General features: G+C 42.8%; 1 protein-coding gene across 1 annotated transcript in view; it reads right to left on the minus strand.

Annotated features, from left to right (window-relative positions):
• The window catches only part of srbd1 (S1 RNA binding domain 1), a gene marked incomplete at its 5' end in the record, with an annotated part of 41,187 nt that overhangs the window by 16,195 nt on the left and 5,983 nt on the right, over nucleotides 1-19,009 (minus strand). Inside the window, 7 exons of the mRNA XM_079168899.1 lie at nucleotides 2,496-2,578; nucleotides 4,933-5,024; nucleotides 14,803-14,910; nucleotides 15,178-15,268; nucleotides 16,132-16,289; nucleotides 16,480-16,587; nucleotides 17,170-17,273. Of these exons, the coding sequence (XP_079025025.1) occupies nucleotides 2,496-2,578; nucleotides 4,933-5,024; nucleotides 14,803-14,910; nucleotides 15,178-15,268; nucleotides 16,132-16,289; nucleotides 16,480-16,587; nucleotides 17,170-17,273 (744 nt within the window). The remainder of the gene's footprint in view (nucleotides 1-2,495; nucleotides 2,579-4,932; nucleotides 5,025-14,802; nucleotides 14,911-15,177; nucleotides 15,269-16,131; nucleotides 16,290-16,479; nucleotides 16,588-17,169; nucleotides 17,274-19,009) is intronic.

The following is a 19,009-nucleotide window of genomic DNA, read 5'->3' on the forward strand; positions in this document are numbered from 1 at the left end:
ATATGCATGAGTGCACTCTTCTCACACAAATACATACACTATTACAAATGTAGACACACACACACACACACACACACACACACATTCAAGCACATACACACATTTAACCCTTTAAACTTTGAAAAAAGGCATGGGGAGAATAGTGTGTGTGTGTGTGTGTGTGTGTGTGACGGCTGCCACGCAGGTCAAAGTGATGTCCCATCTCATATCTGTCAGCACCCAGAGTTTATTTACCCGGCGATATTATCATTTGTTGACCTAGTCACATGATCTGAGAGCAGGAGGTGCAGAACCCCGGGCACCCCTGGGAGCCCGGTCAGGACGTGGTGAGAGACACGGGCCTCAGACCCAACACACTCAGCCACATACGCACAATACAAGCTTCTCCTTTCTCTTTCAAATCTCTTTTTTTCCGTCACCCTTAAATCCCCCCCATTATCCCTTTACCCTTTGTCACCCTCTGCTGTCTTTTTTTTTAACCCCTTCCTTCTCCTCGGCCTCTCATCCACAAATGATGATACGTTTACGTGACCAGCAAAAGAGTGTGAGCGACATTTTGACAGTGACGAGTATAAATAAATCTTAAGTTCATGCTGTACTGGCTCAGTGTACAGCAGCATTCTGTCAGTAATCCTGATGTATTCGGGCTTTCCCTCAATTCCTAGGAAGACTGATTGAACATTTCACAACAATCAGTCAATTCATCTGTTGGTTGAGCCATAAAACAATCAATTAGCAACAATTTTGATGGTTAATTAATTGTTCATTGCTACAACATAGTGATTCCAGGCTCTGATCTCTGATCATTTAACTATATTTGGACATTTTACTAAATAAATGAATAATTAAAAATATTATCAACAGATTAAATTAAGATTACGGCTACATCAACTCCTCCCCCTTGTTTTTCAAATTTAATTCTAGAACTGTAATATTACTCTGCAAAAGAACCACTGTGCTCTATCCGTGTCCTGATCATGCTCCAGTATTTTAAATGTGTTCGATGCATATCATCTGGATGCTGTGACCACTGCATTAGTCACTATTAGTTGCACTACTTATTCTACTTGCCTCTTTGTTTTGTTCCCATTTCCATCCTCTCATGCTCTTTATTTCCACACAAACTCCCGTATATGGAGGACAATACTGCATTAGTAAAAGCTGGCGTAAATAGTAGGCACACTGACCTAATGCTTGTCTTCCATGTCTCACACTATTACACACACGCACACACACACACACACTTGTGAGGAAGAAAATCAACATTGAGCTAACTGTAGTTCCTCTGCACACACACTTGAGTTCATATGGACAACGAGCAGCAAACATACGTCATGCCTGATCTCCATTAATTGAATTAGCTGTCACCCTTAGCATCATCTGTTGACTCAGGCCTAAGCCAAGTTTATCTACTCCCCTGCTCGCCTCTCTGCTCTCAACCTTTAAGTTTTACTCATTTGTTCCGTCACATCTTCAACCCCTCTCTCACATTCCCTTTGTGCTTGTAGTCCAAATTTTTTGCTTGAAATACAAAAGTAGCACCTGAACTCTTCAAGAGGTCTTAATAAAAACTTAACATACTGTACATACTGCTTAGAATAAAAGCCACTTTGCATACTTTTAAACACAAATATGTTTTAGGGATTAAAATAGGCAACTGTTGAATTTTTAGTTTACTTGTTGTTGTTGAGTATTTTAGTATAGAGTAGTTATAATGTGTTTAAATGGCTTTTCTGTTCTCCTCTCTTCCTTTCTCTTATTCCTTCTGTGAATTTTGGTTGTGTGTTTGTTTAAGTAAATTAATTATGCTGCCATTTTGGTCAGGAGTCTCTTAAAGTGACTATACTGGTTAAATAAATAAAGATAGAATAAAGAGGAAGAAAAAAATACACACACCCAATCTTTGCATGTTTGCTGTTCTACCACAAACTACAGCAAACCATGTGTACGATCCTCTCTCTCACTCACTCACACACACACACACACACACACACACACACACACACACACACACACACACACACACACACACACACACACACACACACACACACACACACACACACACACACACACACACAATGTGCATCGTCTTAGCTGTTACTGCAAGAAAGCCGTTGAGCATCTCCAGCTCCACAAGCCTGATGGGGGGTTTAGTCCAATCAGATCGCGGCTCATTTGTTAACAGCCTCACAGAGCCAATCAAGGACTCTGCTATTTCACCTACCCCCGACGTTAGTTAACCTTTTACTGTTTGTATTTCAAATCTTTTTGACGAAGAGTTATTATTATACTAACAGACACACACATACACACATACACACATACACACACACACACACACACACACACACACACACACACACACACACACACACACACCTCTCGGCCCTTTGCTTCAGTCTAACTCACAGCAGATGCTCCACTGCTCGGGGTCAGGACGCTCTCATCCACGAGGAGCATCTCAACAGCAAAAAAAAAAAAAACACACTTACCTGGTATGTTCCAATGCCTATGTGTTTAGGATCAATCTTCACAAGCTCAGCCAGTGGATCTTGGACACGTCTTCCAATGGACACTATCGAGAGAGAGCGAGAGAGAGAGACACACACACAGACACACACACACAGACACACACACACACACACACACACACACAGAGAGAGAGAGAGAGAGAGAGAGAGAAGACAAACATGATTTTGTGTCTCATGAGAGTCTATGGTTTGCGTTTTTCATGAGCTTGCTATCTGAATCAGTTATTAAATATGCAAATCCATATTGTATTATAATTACTGAATATGCAAATTGTCTGCCTATTACACTGCTGGCCTGAGGGCAGGCCAGACCTAATTGTCATTCCTCCAACCCCATAATAATAATTAAAGCTGGCTTTCAAATAGAGTCTTTGCACCTGTCATTAAGCGTCCTGCTAGATGCTGGAGCCACGAACCTTTAAAACCTCTAATTTAACCACACCCGTGCACACAAAAAAGACACACACACACACACACACACGGTCTGGGTTGCTTTTAACAGATCTGTAAGGCCTCAGCCCGCCGCTGCACATGAAGCCAAATGTCTTTTCCATGAATATGCTGGCAGAGACCAGTGACAAGGAGAAAAATTACAAACAACCTTACTCGCATACACACCATAACACATGACCTCACCCCCGAATTCACACAGGCACAGAGAGAGGGAGAGAGTAACACAACCAAATAACTGTTCACAGTCATGTCCCAGTAAAAGACAGAGGAAGTGCCAGCTCTAGGTTTGTCATTTCTGTAAAAGAAAATATTTGAGAAAACAATAAAATACTAATAATGTACAGAGATCGACAAAAATGTTATACACATACAATTTGAGCTAATTTAAATGGTGAATAAAAAAGAACAGGAAACCGTACACACAATGCACAGGAGGGACCGTCATTGCCCGTCCCTCCTGTGCATTGAGTGTACGTTTGAATTCCAGAGCGCTGCATGAGGAACGTCAAGACTTCAGATCTTTGAGGAGGAACGGACAGACAAAGAGAAGGAGAGGGAGAGGGATGGGATGGTAAAGAGGGAGGACGTCTGGAATCAATGGCTCTCCTCTCCTCTCTCTCCTCTGGCTGCGGTGTGAGGCTGCTGCCTGAGATAATATTTAGACAGGGATGGAGTTTCAATCCTGGCCTTGTGCAGTGCACCACCAAAAGACTCCGAAATGCTTTCCATCCATTCTGCTTCTGACTCTCAATTCAATTCAATTTAATGGCACGGACGTTTCAAGAACAATGTTGCCAAAGTATCAACATACAATTAGTCCAAATATTTGGACAGTATAGAATAACAGCAATATAAACATTAACACAACATTAAGATTTATACATACACAGTATAGCCTATGCATGTGTGTGTGTGTGTGTCCAGGTCTCTCTCTCTGAGACAAACTGCTTTGTTAACGGAGTTCAGCAAAACGTATTGAAAATGAATGAGCCAAATTTTCCGTTCGGACACGAACACATCGCTCAGGAGAGCTGGAAGAATGTGACGTGCAGCAGGGGGACAGTGGTGATGTGGCCGCACTGTTTTTGCTGCAGAGCATTAGATGAAAAAAGTCAAATAGTTCCAACTTTAGAGGAGATGCAGCACGGACGCAAGCAATGAAAGAGTGACAGTTCATCTACTCTCAACTGATTTGTCTCTGTTGTGACTCTTGGCTAATCTCTCACTCTGTCTCAGATCAGAGAGGAGCACAAAGTAAAAGCTGAACACAAAAACAGATGGCTAAAATGTTGCCTATCACCACTAGATGTCCCTAGATCGTCCAACAACAGGGATGACAGACGGAAGGTGCCTTTAACTCACAATTCCCTGTATACTATGTTACACGGCCACTCATATAGACAGAGGCAGAGAAACACACTGTCCCCACATCCGACACTGTAACCATCGTGTCTTTGGCTCAACGCCCCCTTATTTTCAATCCCATCCAAAGTCAAACGCTGTAGATTTCTCATGGCTTTCATTGGGGGGATACATATGAATCTCCACGGCTCTCGGTGCTGCTGACCACAGGAAACTAGTGAGGAACAAGCCGGCCTCGCTTGATTGATGGCTTTTATAGAGGAAGTCTGCTGGAAACATTGGTTCTCCAAAACTCTGTGCGATTCCTTTTTATTCTGCTGTGTTTATTCGATGATGTAGCGTGTGCAGTAAGCGAGGGAGAGGTGGCAAGTGACAGAAAGAGTGAGAGGCGCAAAGTAAAACAGGAGATTATTGGGGAATTGTTATGGGCATTTTTCACTATTTTTATATTAAATAATTGTTAGTTGCCGCCCTGTACACAGTGTCTTTTTGCCGTAGACCAGGGCCAATTCAAAGAACGGTCAAGAATATCACACATTTATTATGCAAAACAACATGAAGACACTCAAGTATAGCTGCTTACCTGCACTCCTGTGGTTGGGGTCCATGTCTGGCATCTCCTTGACCGCCTCAGGACTCACACTGTAGATGGATGCCCCTGCCTCACTGGTTATACTGGTGAAAGAAAGGGAAGAAAATACATATAATAATGTATTATATGTATATATATATATATATATATATATATGAATAGGGAATAAGAGGCAGGTTGGCTAATGTGTCTCCCCTCCCCTCACCCCCTAAGGAGCCATTTAGAGGGTGAGGGGAGAAAGAATAAAACATAGTGAGGAGTTATTACCTAAAGGCTTTTAAAGAAAATCACCACTGCCTTTGACCTTAAATACTGCAGCTGACAACTTCTCAAACTGGCTCTTCATTTGACTCTGGTCAGCCCTTTGTAGTCAAAGCTTGAACATCATTACGGACATTATGGCCAAAATAGCATCATCATTAGTAGTCCTGCATTAGCATTGTAACTGCACAATTACATTCTTTCAAATGCAGGAATTCAACTGAAAGCAGGAGTGAAGAACCACATGCATCCCCATTGCATGTACGAGCCATTGGCTTAGGAAGTAACTATGAATTCTAAACATATTGAGAATAGGTCAATTGGTCTTGAGTGGGGTCATTATGTCCACTTAAAAGTATGGAAAATACAGATTCCCAGTAACCTATTTCTATGTGAATATTTAGAGAGCACGACCACCTTTGCACATTGAAAAGACTGACACTGTAATAACAGAGTGCGAGGCGCGTGTTAAAGTACAGCTCACTCACGATCTATGTGACACTACTGCCATCTAGAGGGCATTGGGATGTACTGCTATTTGTCAGTGTCTTTTGAACATAACCAGAAAAAGAGAACAGGACACACACATAATGTTTCTGTAGACATTAGCAGGAACATGATGATTTAATTGAGGCCCTGTATGTCCTACTTCTACCAGAAATATGTTCAGAGACAGATTTTAGTGGAATGATTCTGTCAATAAAAAAATAACTTAAGCCTTCATTTGATACAGTCAAATGATGAATTCGGGTTTGCAAGAATGACACGGTTACATCGTTCAGTCCTAATAAATCTACATTTTTTGTATTGCTTACATTTTTGTACATTTCATGTCATACAATAAACATTTGTTTTTCAGACGACTTAACAAAAACACCCTTTTTCAAACATTTCTACGTTCTCGACAATAAAAGTGAACCTATTCTACGGGGCAACATTGGGTTTACATGGCAACAAACGATACCATCTCCCACGTTAATGTATTCAGTCTAAAGTAGGCCGCTTATCATCCATCACCACACAGACAGAATGGTTGGTACAACAAAGCCACCGATACCCGTGTTGATTCTACCGACATACAACTGAAGCTGTCACGTTGTTTAGTCCTTCTGTTCTGCCGGCTGGATGGAGAGAGAGAGAGGGGGGGATGATTCGAGGAAGAAAAGGGGGGGGGGGGGGGGGGGGACTTTCCTCCTCAGGGCTGACCATTATGAGGAAGGGGTCAGCACCTCCCCTATGTCCACGACACACACACACACACACACACTCCCAGAGGCCTGGACCTTGCCACAACAACCTTGCCAATTATAAGTATCTTGTTAATGAGGAGTGGCAGAGGCCTTCTGATGGGACTCACATTTAAATGAACTTGTCCTCCCTCCCTCTCCATTCATCCCCTCCTCCGCCTCACTGTTCTTTTTGTCAGCTCCTTATCCATCGTAGCTGACAGCTGACATATCGCCATGGTGACACAGCTAACGAGCACTGGCACATGACCTTCAATGAGGTCCAAGCGGAGCTGGTCATTAACCCCGACACACACACTGAGACAAAGACACAAAGACACATGCTGAGGAAGACACAGAAGATGATATGAATATAGTTCTAAAATATTCATTATACTCAAATCTCTTTCCCTTTAAATGTAGTATAACAATAGATGTGGCTTTATATTATAACGACAATAGATGGAAATAAAACACAGAAAGCACCACCACCCTCCCTGTCTGTCCTCATTCAGAGACGGTGGGACAATGGAGGTAAAGTGAAAAGATATAATTAAGAATATAGAAAAACAGAAGACAAGAGAGCGTGGAGAAGAAAGAAAGGGAGGCCACCAGCCCCTATCATGTCTAACTTAATTAAGGTTGCCGCTGGGGCAGCTGGGTAACAGCACTGTCATGGATACAGCTCTGAGCCCTCATCGCCACAGCGTCCACGGCTGTCGCCACAGTGAGGGCATCATCCTGGCAGCCAGCAGAAGGTTGTCTGCTCCACAGCTCTCTGGTCTAAGTGGATGGATGGTCGAAGCGTGGACACACACACACACACACACACACACACGCTGAGACACAAAGTCAAAGATCGCCTCTTGGTGTAAAGCGATGACTTGGTGGCCCTGTAGGGTTTTCATTTATTCACACTCTCTTTTGCTTTACTCTATTGTATACACACACACACACATAAACACAGGCCTGCCTTTAGCCCCGTCCCGTCCCGGGGCAAAGTCATCAACTGGCTCCCCTATCCGTTCCCCTACTGGTCGTCTTTGAGACACACCCTTGGGCACGACACACACACACACACATGATGACTGGCCCCCTGCTGCCCCTCAAGAAAGCCAACATTGGAAGAGATGGATACACACTTTGATACCTCATTACAGCCTTCTGGCTTACACAGTCCTAATGTAAATTAAAAAGAGCTCATCAGATCAGTCAGAAGAGGGGCAATAATATCATCAACTCATTTGATACACAGGACAAAAAGTTGGCGGGGAAAAAGGTGGGGGGAAAGCAGAATGAGAGATTGAATTTTGGTTTGAATAAATTACTGTATTTCAAAGAATTCTAGGCACATTGACACAGACAATATTTGACAAAAGTTGCTGATTGGCAGGCAAATTCTGATTTTAAAAAAGCTATGTAATGCGTCTATATTACAGAACAATATGTAACCTTCCCTCATGTATCTGATAATAATACCTCTGATATCTGAAGAAAACAGGTCACAGTTGCGCTGTTTCTTGTTTTTAAAATGGCTTTAATAATGAGGTGTGAGGTGGGCTTCTTAGTGTGAGAACTGTAAGTGAGCCAAACTCAATGCAAAGTCACTAACTAGGAGTTACCTCATCTATCAAATCAAACCGAGTATGCCATCAGATGCAAAAGGCATCGTGGGGCTCATTTGGAATTGATTCATAGCAGTCTACCAGTTTCAACTGGCAGTTTCAACTACCAGTTTCTAGATGGCTTTGAAATCGGACACTTGAGAGAATTTGGGATTGCATACACACACACACGCCTATATAGTGCCGTACTACACTGGCTCTATCGGTCACTTTCTTTGTCCACAACTCTGTGTTCAAGATGCTTGGATTGAACTCATTTTCCTGCCGTAGAAGGAGCTGTGATGTCACATATTACCAGCCCAAAATAAATTCATGCAAAAAGACACACACACACACATAAGTTTCTCTGTCCCGGCTGCTCAAACAGCTTGGGTCCATTGTTCAGTCAGCTGCAAAGCTTGACCTCAGGGAGACAAATTGAGGTACGCACCATCTCTCTCTCTCTCTCTCACACTCAGACACACACACACACACACACACACACAGACACACACACGTCGGGTCTGAAGACGATGACATTTTTCACAGAGAAAAGCGTCCAAATGGCAGGTGTCAGGGGCCGTCAGTCTCCAGCATGGCGCTAGAAGGCAGGCAGGCACACGCACACACACATAAACTCCAACTGCCAGTGTGAGGCACGTCTGAAAAGAGCAAAGCCTCACAGACACTCACGTCAATCTGGTAGCAGCAAAGGCCTGCACTTGTGTCACGCACAAATGCATGCACACCAGCATGCAAACACACACACACACACACCCCAAATCGCAGATACACACACGGCATGTCACACAGACTCATCACACATGTGTGTCACACGCAGGACCGTCGCAGGGAACACTGGGACCCTAGGGGAGGACGGCAGGGAGGGAGACAGAGGCTGACCACCAGTGAGGCATGGTGGGAGACGAGAGGGGGCTGTGGGTGATATGGAGGAGGCTGGCAGATATTCACTGTCCACCACCTGCGAATGCCAAAGGTCCACAGCCCGACACCTCTTTCCGCCCAATGACGAAATACACACACACAAGCACAAGACCTTTTCAAGAAACTGTCGTACCATCTGCTTTAAAATAAAGGTGCGCAAGACAAAAACAATTGAGGGTCAGATGGTGTGATGTGCTGTACAGATTGTAAAGGCAAACATTGTGATTTGTGCTATTGGGCTATATACATAATTGATGAGACTTAACTTTTCAGTTTAATTCAAATGGCTCTCAGAGGGTTGGAAGCAAGGAAAGATAGAAAGCAGGAAAGAATGAGGTAAAGAGGGAATGAAGGAACAAAAAGGAAAGCCAGAGAAATAAGGAAAATATAGAGGGAGGAAACAGATGTTACAGCCTCTCCCCTCCTCACTTTTACCCACCAAAACGGACAACGAACAAATGGGCAGAAGAAAGTATTTCAGTTCTCTGGGAGCAACAACTCAAAGCAGAAGCTCCTCTATCCATCCTGTGTTAAGTTAAAGACGTAACCTTTTCATCATGTACCCATGGGTTCATGTTCCTCCTCTGAAATAAAGACACACCCCACAGCCAGGCTGAGGCCTTTCCATGCCTCCAAACACATCCGTCCCCCCCTTTGCTCTCCCTTCTATCCTACTGTCAAACTTTCGATTAGGCCTCAGAGCCTGGATCAGTCATCGCTGGTCCTGCCACTGTATGTTCATCACTCACTCAGCCTGGCCCTGGGAGCATGCCTGCACATAGGACATGACAGGGGATACACACACACAGAGTCATAAATACAGTCTACACCATTGTCCTACAGGTCCATCAGCTCGCCAGTAATAATGATCTCACCCCAATAGGAGGGAGCCGGAGGGCAAGACGGTCAAGGTCTTGCCCTCGGGGTCGTCAGGCATGTTAGTGTGTCAGTGCGGGCGTACACTGCTGGCTATTTGATAATGTTTCCTGCTGCGACGGCTCGAGTTGCTCCTGGACAACTCCAAGTATGAACCAGTCAAGGAGAGAATAATGACTACTGCTAGAAAGAGAGATGGCCTTCTACTCTCATCAGCTATATAGTACACCAGGCAAAGTCAGAGCGAAACAAGTCTCAACAAACGGTATAACGGTACTGTACCAAAGTAACACAAATCATCAAATGCAAAAGAAAAAGGTTCTTCACGACACAACAAATGATACCAGACTGAGTAACTAGATGTAGTACATTTAGAATGTGATTAATTTCATATTACAAGTTACATTGTAATTAATTAATTAAGTAATTAATTCACTGCAAACAAAGATGCCGACCCCCAAGGATGTTAATGAAAAAGAGTAACCGGGTCGGTCATCTCTCTGCCTTCAGGATTGACGGAGCAAGTGGTCAAGAAATTGGATGTGGTTTGTGTTTGTCTTTAGCTGTGGTTCCTGTGTGTGTGTGTGTGTGTGTGTGTGTGTGTGTGTGTGTGTGTGTCTATCATCACCATTGCCCAGAGATCTCCCTAACCTTAGCCCACATATTCTTGCCCTCTGATATCATTAACATCCGCTTGCTGCAGCCAAACACTGTCAACTTCTCATTCTTCATGCATACAGCCCCAAACACTCACATTAATCCATTAATATGCAAATGTATGACAGTTCAAACACAAGTTGTGAAAGCAAATAAAGGTTAAGTTTAGTTGAACAAGCTTAAAGTAGCCACCACATTTGACAACTCAACCCACAAACATCAAAGTTAAAGTTTTGCCTGTGACACATTGGTTTTCTTAGTAAAGTAGTTGGGAAAGTCTATTTGAATACAGTTTGATAACTTTGAAAGGGGATTAATGTGAACCCAACCCATCTCAGGGATGTTGTCAGTAGGCTGATTTGTTAAGATGACAGCAAAGAAATGGGAGCCAATGACAATACGTTAGAGCTTCTCAAAAGCACGGGAGTTACACCATGAGTGTTGATGGATCAGGACTCACAGTGGCATGCGTGTGTGCACTAATCAGCTCCTCTTACACACCAGAAACGTCACCAAGCAAAACACGGCAGTTTTTAAAATAAGCAAATGACGACTGTCAAGTGCAAAAGCTTGGAAAAAAAGTTGAAAGCTTTGGAAAAAGCCCGTAAGTAAGTCTTAGTTCAGAAGTATTTGAGTTATTTTGTCAAAGAAATGTTTATAACAACATAAATGACATCAGCTGTAAATTAGCGATGAAAGAATTAACCATTTAATCGATCAACAGAAAATCCATCATCGTCAATGATACAGTGCCTTGCAATAGTGTGAACCCCCTTGGTGTTATTCCTATTTTGTTGCATTATAACCTAGATTTTAAATGGACTTTGTATTTTATTGAATTTTATTATAACCCAACCATGAGCTGTACTTCTCCAGAACTTTGTCCCTGGTTGTTTTCGAGCTCCTTGGTGTTCATGGTGCTGCTTACTCAGAGGTGTGGCAGAGTCTGAGGCCTTTCAGAACAGGTGTGTAAATACTGAGATCATGTGACACTTAGACTGCACACAAATGGACTTTATTTAACTAATTATGTGACATTTGGGGTAATTGGTACCACCAGATTAGCCTCATCTGCAAAAAACACTTTTTTTTATTGTCATTTCTTTGTCATTTCACTTCACCAATTGACTAATTTGTGTAGATCCATTACATACAATCCAAATAAAAATCTATTTAAATACCAGGTTACAATGCAACAAAATAGGAAAAACAACAAGGGGGTTGAATAATTTTGCAAAGCAGTGTAAGTCCTCGTTTACATTTCTTAAACTTCTCAATTTTGAGGATTAGACGATTTTCCAAGTTGTTTCTGACATTGAGTTATGTATTTGTGCAAAATGCAAAATTAATTGTTTATGACAAAACTATGGAAAGAATACTTAATATCTGACAATGTCTCTGTCCTGTTGCCAAAAAGAAGAAGTAATTTGATCATGATCTGCGATGTCTGATGTATTCATTGCATGGACAGAGATTTAGATAATTGGACACACACTGGCCGGCCTTTCATACACATTCAAACCTATTTCTCCACCTAAATGACACAACTTAGACACACCAACCTGTGCCCTCGATCGGCTGTCTACAGCAAAGGCCACACTGCTCAAAAACAAATATGGAAGAGGTGACTCAGTGAGTCAACGAGTCTACTCTAACAGGACTAACGCACTGAAAACTGCATACACACAAACACACAAGTAAGGATGTCCCGCAGGCGGCCATTTCTGGCTGTCATTCCAGCTGAGCACTGAGGCAGAAGGACAGAGAGAGACAGGCGGGTGGGGAAGAAAGGGTGGAGAAGGTTGGGGGTGGTGACACAATGAAGGCTTACTGGGAGACATGAAGCAGATGGTGCAAATGAGGCTGGGGTCTTTAATGAACTACAGCACTGTCGAGGCGGAGAGGAGAGGAGCTCTAACGGAACTTCTGCCAAAAGTCAACACTGACAATGTCTTATTTTAATGGCTGATTCCACCTAAAAAGGTAACGACGTTAAAAACGCTGTGGCCAAATAACACAATGAAGGCAAAATATAATCACTCTATGTTTTCACATACACATTCCTGTGGATTTTTTGAGCCAGAATAAAAAAAATGTCAAGAGCACAGCTGCTTTCAGTAGCTGGGGGGGGGAGAGAGAGACAGAAAAAAAACAAGGGAAGGCAAAGACATGGTTGGTAAAGTGGAACAAACGGTGACTTTGTAAATACATTGAACCTGCACCAGTCTTTCAACGCCTGTTTGAACATCCTTGGGTATAAAGTCAGTCGACGAGCGCTCGAACATACAGCAGCACAAAGAACCGCGACGTGTATCAGAAACTGGGTCAATTAATTGTACTGGGGACATTCACAGCGAGCACTAAGACCCCTCGCTGCTTCTGATGCTACGTGGCTAATCTCCGTCGCTGCCATCATCTGTGCTGCCGTCGTAATGAGGTTTATGGCAGGTCAGGGTCAGCTGTGGGTCAGTCAGCAGGGGAGTAAGACCCTCAGAGTCACTGCTCTCCCATCATCATCTATCAAGGGAGGTGTGTGTGTAAATAAGAACATTAGATTGTAACATTGACCCAGATAGTTTTAAATAAAGGACATTACAGACCACAGACATTCTGTTTGTCTAGTATACAACATAATAATAATAATATAATTTAGTTTATTCAATTATTGATCATTTACATAATACACTTGTCCTGAAAACCCATGAAAAACCCATATTACTTGTTTAAAAAACAGGCATTTAATATTTTATTATCTTCAAACATTTAATTATACACTGATCAAACGCTTAAAATGTTAACACCTACATGTCAAAATAATATCTGCTTCTCACCGCGTACTGATGAGAGGACAGTAGTTATATTCGTATTTTAGCAACATTAATGCCTTGTTGAGAGATCCAAGTATCCGTGCATTATCCCACTGAAGACCCTTTTATAAAGGATATTAATAACATCTGACTCTATACCTATTTTTGATCAAAATTTGTGCTGAGAAATTTGAGGTTAATCTACTAGATGATGGAAACGAAGACAGTGGCGAGGAAGGATGGAGAGAGCAGAGAGGGGGAGTGAAGATAGAAAGGAAACAAGGAGGGCAGAGACTAGTGTCTACATTTGAATACACACACACATCGATTTAACATCTATGTTTCTGAGCCTACATCAGCCGCGGTCCAAAGAAACCAAAGTGAGGCTTAAGACCAGATGACTCCAGGGCGATATCATCTGGATAACAACAACCATACTTATGGCTAACGTCAAAATAACATCTCTCTGCTCTTCCAGAGTTCATGCACTTGCAAAAGCCTTTATTCTACAGAACCCTACCAAGGCAAAGGCAGACCATTTACACATGTGTTACGTGCTGCAAAAATACAGTTAATCATATCAGGTGATATGGGACATTCAGCCAGCACCACATCAAACACAAGTACAACATTCTCACGCGTTGTGAAAAGCACGAGTGCCATTAGCTCCAGTGAAAGAATGAATAAGAGAGACATTATATCAAGATGTTAAAATCGTGAAAATAATCAAGGGGAAGTTAACTTAATAAACGCCCCACTTTGACTGTTTCTCTTCTTGCAAATTGACAAAAAATGGAACTTAAGTGAAAAAAATGTGGACTATTACACCAAAGGTATGACCTCTGAAGTGTGTGTGTGTGTGTGTGTGTGTGTGTGTGTGTGTGTGTGTGTGTGTGTGTGTGTGTGTGTGTGTGAGAACTCAAAGATACTGACAAAACGCTCATATGCAGACACACACTTCCACGCACGGCTCAGAATCATTCTAGGCTATGCTCCCAATGCTAACCTCAAGTCAACAAACACACATGGAACGCAGCGAGGAGAGGCCAGTGGTTATTATGCTTGGACCGAGGTTCTGTGCCGTCGTATTGTGAAGTGCGGACTGGGCCTGGTTACAGACACAATGTGCACCGCAAAAAACGTCTCTTTTAATGGACCGGAGTGAAAGCAAGTCCAGATGGCTTTAATAGACGATGTTCGCTTGAGGGACACATTCCAATTTGTCTCTCTCTCTCTCCATCTGTGTGCAGCTCTCTCGCTCCCACACATTCTCCTCCTCCGTACTTTATTCTTTCACATTGCTAACTCCCTTTATTCAACCGACCTTTCCCCTCCACACACCTAACTTTCATTCATTCATCGTCATCATTCCAGGAATTTAGCCCTCTGGACAGTAGGGTTCATACCATGAATGTACTACAACCAGTTGTTTCTTTTCAGGGTCACTGGGGCCTGTTCTAGCATGCACTGGATGAAACATCTTACCAGTAGGACACGTCCAGAGGGTGAAAACAGCGCCTGGAGATGAGGTCTGCGAAGACGGACTCAGTCTCACGGCACGCGGTCCCGTTACCAATCACAACCTTGGCACAGCTAGTGTGGACAAGAGAGTGAGCAGAAGGACAAACAGGTTTATAAATGCAACCGTAGAAATTAGTTTTAAATATTACGTTCATTGATAAAACAGAAAACAGACATGAGTTATTAATGCTGCTACATACATGCCGACAGGAAAGTTACAGCAATAAAAATATTGATTAATACAAAACAAACATCTGTTAATGAAACATTTTCTGACACTATTTAACTAATTAAACAGTACACTTTAAACAGAGACTTTTTAGACACTAGCAGCAGTACCTGTATTTGGTCATGAGGTGGCGCAGTTTCTCTGCTTCTCTTGGTTGGCCTTTATTATGCAGGTACACCACGTCAGTATGAAGAATCTGACCTGAGAGCAGGGAGATGAAGACAAGAGGGAGACAACACAATGTTGCTGATAAAGTATTATGTTGACAAGAGACTAAGCTATATAATCAGCTAATGTCTCTGCACTGTATGCCCCAAATAAATAAAAATGATTTATGAACTCAACATCTGCAGGGAGTCCAGCAGCTGACAGTTAGCTGCTTCCTCAGATGGAGGAATGCAGCTCTGACCAGAAGTCACATGAGCTGGGGCACCATCAAACCTGTGACCACACCCTGCTGGGCCTGACACCCAAAACATACCTGTGTCTGTCTGCTTTAAGTGTGTCAGCGTTACTTGTGTGGCCACACAGTCAGTCACCCAGAGGGTGGGACCTACCCTGGCGCAGTGTGAAGCCACACCCACTGAGACACACGCTGTGACATACAGCAGAGCACAGCAGACATACAACAACACACGTGCACATGTGCACGCTAACAGATAATCATCTCACCAGGGTCATGCCAACTGGCATCTAGTCTCTGACATGCACACAAACACCAAAATGTAGGCCATCAGCCATGAATCTGGGATGGCACTTTAGTTAGCACGGTGTAATAGAGTAGATGATCTAATCTACAGGTACAGAAAGATACTGATGGTGAAATACAACGGGGCTGTTCCTCAACATGTAGCAATTTGTGTCTATGCTTATTGAATGTATCAGCAACCAATAACATTATGAATAGAAGGGAATACTAATGAGGGAAAATAAGTAGAGTACATTTGCATATCAGAAGCCTATGAGCCTATGGGTATGGTCTTACGAGGATTAGAGCCCAAACTGTTTTAGATGCAGAAGTAGGTGGTGTATATACGAGTTTAGTACACTATGTGGTCACTTACTAGTGGGGGAGAGAACTGCCAGCTTACAGCCATGTCTAAAGCCAGGGTCCACCCCCATGATGACACAGCCCCTCACTGGACAGACCAACAGCCGCTGCCGGAGGTTTCTCACAAACATGGCGATCGACTCCTTCTCTGCTGCACTCGTCAGCTTAATCCTAAAGAGACGGGATGCAAGAGAGAGAGAGACAGAGAGAGATGAGGGGGGGAGACAAAATGTGAAAAAGGAGAAGGAAAGAAAGAGGTGCGGTATGGGGAAGAAGAGGGAATAGGGACACAGTGTAAATGAATAAGTGGTTATCAAAGAAAAGAAAACCCTGAGAGCACACACACACACACACAAAATACCTGTAACTCCTCGTGAGAAAAGGCAGAATGAGCCTTTTATACGAGTCCTCTACAGCATTCTTGATGATTGTACTAAGCTCTTCTTTTGCCAACGTCCTCGGCCTCCACCTGCATTAAAACAGTGGGACAAAGGTTGTTGTTTTCTCAATGGGGCATTTCCACTGATAAATAAAATGTATAGAATTAAATGTGACTTCTGCAAACTAACTCCCTCCGTCTCAGGAGAAAATATGTCACCCATCCCATCTCACACACAACAAAAATAAACCAATTTGGGCAAGAAATAGTTTTTATTGCATTTTCAAGCAAAGAGTGTTGCACATATGGTGTAATATTAACGTTCCTTTAAAACAAACAAGACAGCCTCATGATTAAATATTTAATTTAATGTTAATTCTTTAACCTTTATTTATACAAGATAAATTGACATATGTCAACTTCACTTTATTTTTTCATGTATTCCACATAACAAATGACAAGTTTATAATATGTTAATGACATTTTCTCTAACCTAAATGGATATTAAAGTGTGATTAAAACTAAATGATGCAGCAGTAGGAAATAATGTGAGAGTTCTACCAAGAAAATCTCTTATTTTAATCCTCGTTTCTTTCAACTGTAATTTGTGGAGATCATTTTTTAAGGTTTGGAGTTTCTGCTCAACACGTAAAAGTGTGTTGCTTTACTGACCTGTTGTTGATGCACCACCATGTGAAGTCACTCTTCAACCTGTCGGGAAAGTTCACCTTCACTGTCAAAATCTTCAGATTCTCTCCTCGGTTAATAGCCAGAGTCTGTACAAAAACACACACATTACCTGTTTAATGCAATACAACAAACTGTATTCAGTGCTCATGAACGCAGAGAAAAAGGAAGCAAATACTTTTAATTTACATGTGATTTGTAAATACAGGGCTTTTTGGAGTTACAAGGTTACTGTATACAAAATGTCTATGTATAAAAAAACACACACGCACCCAAACCTCCACACAGAAACTAATTCTTTTTAACTCTCCACAGACGAGCATGTAAAAGCGATGAGCCTAGGAGTGTATCCTGTGGCCAGGCCCGTTGTGTTGTGTGCTGGTTCCCCCCTCAGAGGAACTGCTACATGCTGTTAAGCAAACTGTAGTAAGTGTCTGACCTTTTCAGTGGGGAATCTTTAGCCCGCCACGGAACAGGGCCAAGAAACAAAACGTCAATCTGGAAACCAAGCGGAAGAGGCAATCTGACAAATGCCACCACTACGCCACCATCAGCGCTGAGACCGCGAGGCCTACCCCCACCCGCACCCACACACGTGGTGCCACAACCATTACCGCTCAGCAGCACCCTCGGATGTGCTGAACACACACACACACACACACACACACACACACACACACAAAAATGAAAATGGAAAACACAGCTAATGGCGTGGCAGACGGAGGAATTAATGCAGCGAGCTTGCTTGACTTATGATGAAAGTTAGATTTCTCTTCTGTTGGCATGTTCCCGCCCTGGGCTGACACACCGACTGTGATGAGATTTCTCAAACAATCTTCATCAAAGCACTGTTTAGCATGCTGTTGAAAAAAAACAACACTTCTTTCTGGATACTCTGAACATCTGGGTAAGCCCAATAGTGAAATTTAAGTAGTAAATACAAAATGGCCCTGTGTTCTCAGGGTTCAACATACAAAGTGTTTAAGATTATTTTGTGTTTGGATGACAAACAAAATGCCGTTACACGATTGTCATGCATTACAGGCCCTACACCAGTTTAATAAATGTGGGGTTGAACACGTAAAATGTGCAAATGTTTTCAGATAAACAAGATAAATGGCATTGGTTAAAAGTCTCGGACCAAAAAAAACGATATATTTTGGGTCAGAATACCTTCGGCAATCACTTATACAGAAAAATGTGACCGTCTACACACAATGCTATGATGCATGGTATGCAGGTTCTATGTACCAGAAAGTTGCCAAAGCCGATTCTGTCATATTTCGCTAATAATAAACATACATTTTAAGGAAATACAGAAACAAAACCTCAAAATGAATCTTTGCCAAACCCTAACTGTGGTGAATGCAACTATGCCCCACCAACATTCTAAAGATGTGGCCGTCTCCAACAGTCTCTTTGCTCTGTTTTCCTTGGTAGCTGGCCGCTGTCCTCGCTGATGATGAACAACCGAGTGTCTGTACGTACGTGACGACTCTCACTTTCCGCCTGGGTTAGGTCACTGGTGGGAGACGGAGGGTGATCTCAGAGGAAGGGTGATGTGAGACAGAGTGTGTGTGTTTGTGTGTCAGACGGGCCAGGAGTGACATATGGCCGAGCACCGGCCAAACCCTGACGAGACCCGACAGAACGTCTTTCCTAGACGGTCCTTCATCCGTCCACCCGCCCCCGAGGGAGGGCGGTCAGCCAACGAGCATCCTCTCTCTGTCTGTCTGCTTCGCTCTCTCACCCTTTCTTTAGAAGAATACCATCAACACATCCATCCATCCGACATATCAAGGACACACAAAAAGATACACACACA

The sequence above is a fragment of the Pholis gunnellus genome, assembly GCF_910591455.1.
Source record: "Pholis gunnellus genome assembly, chromosome: 11".
NCBI classification, from domain to species: domain Eukaryota; kingdom Metazoa; phylum Chordata; class Actinopteri; order Perciformes; family Pholidae; genus Pholis; species Pholis gunnellus.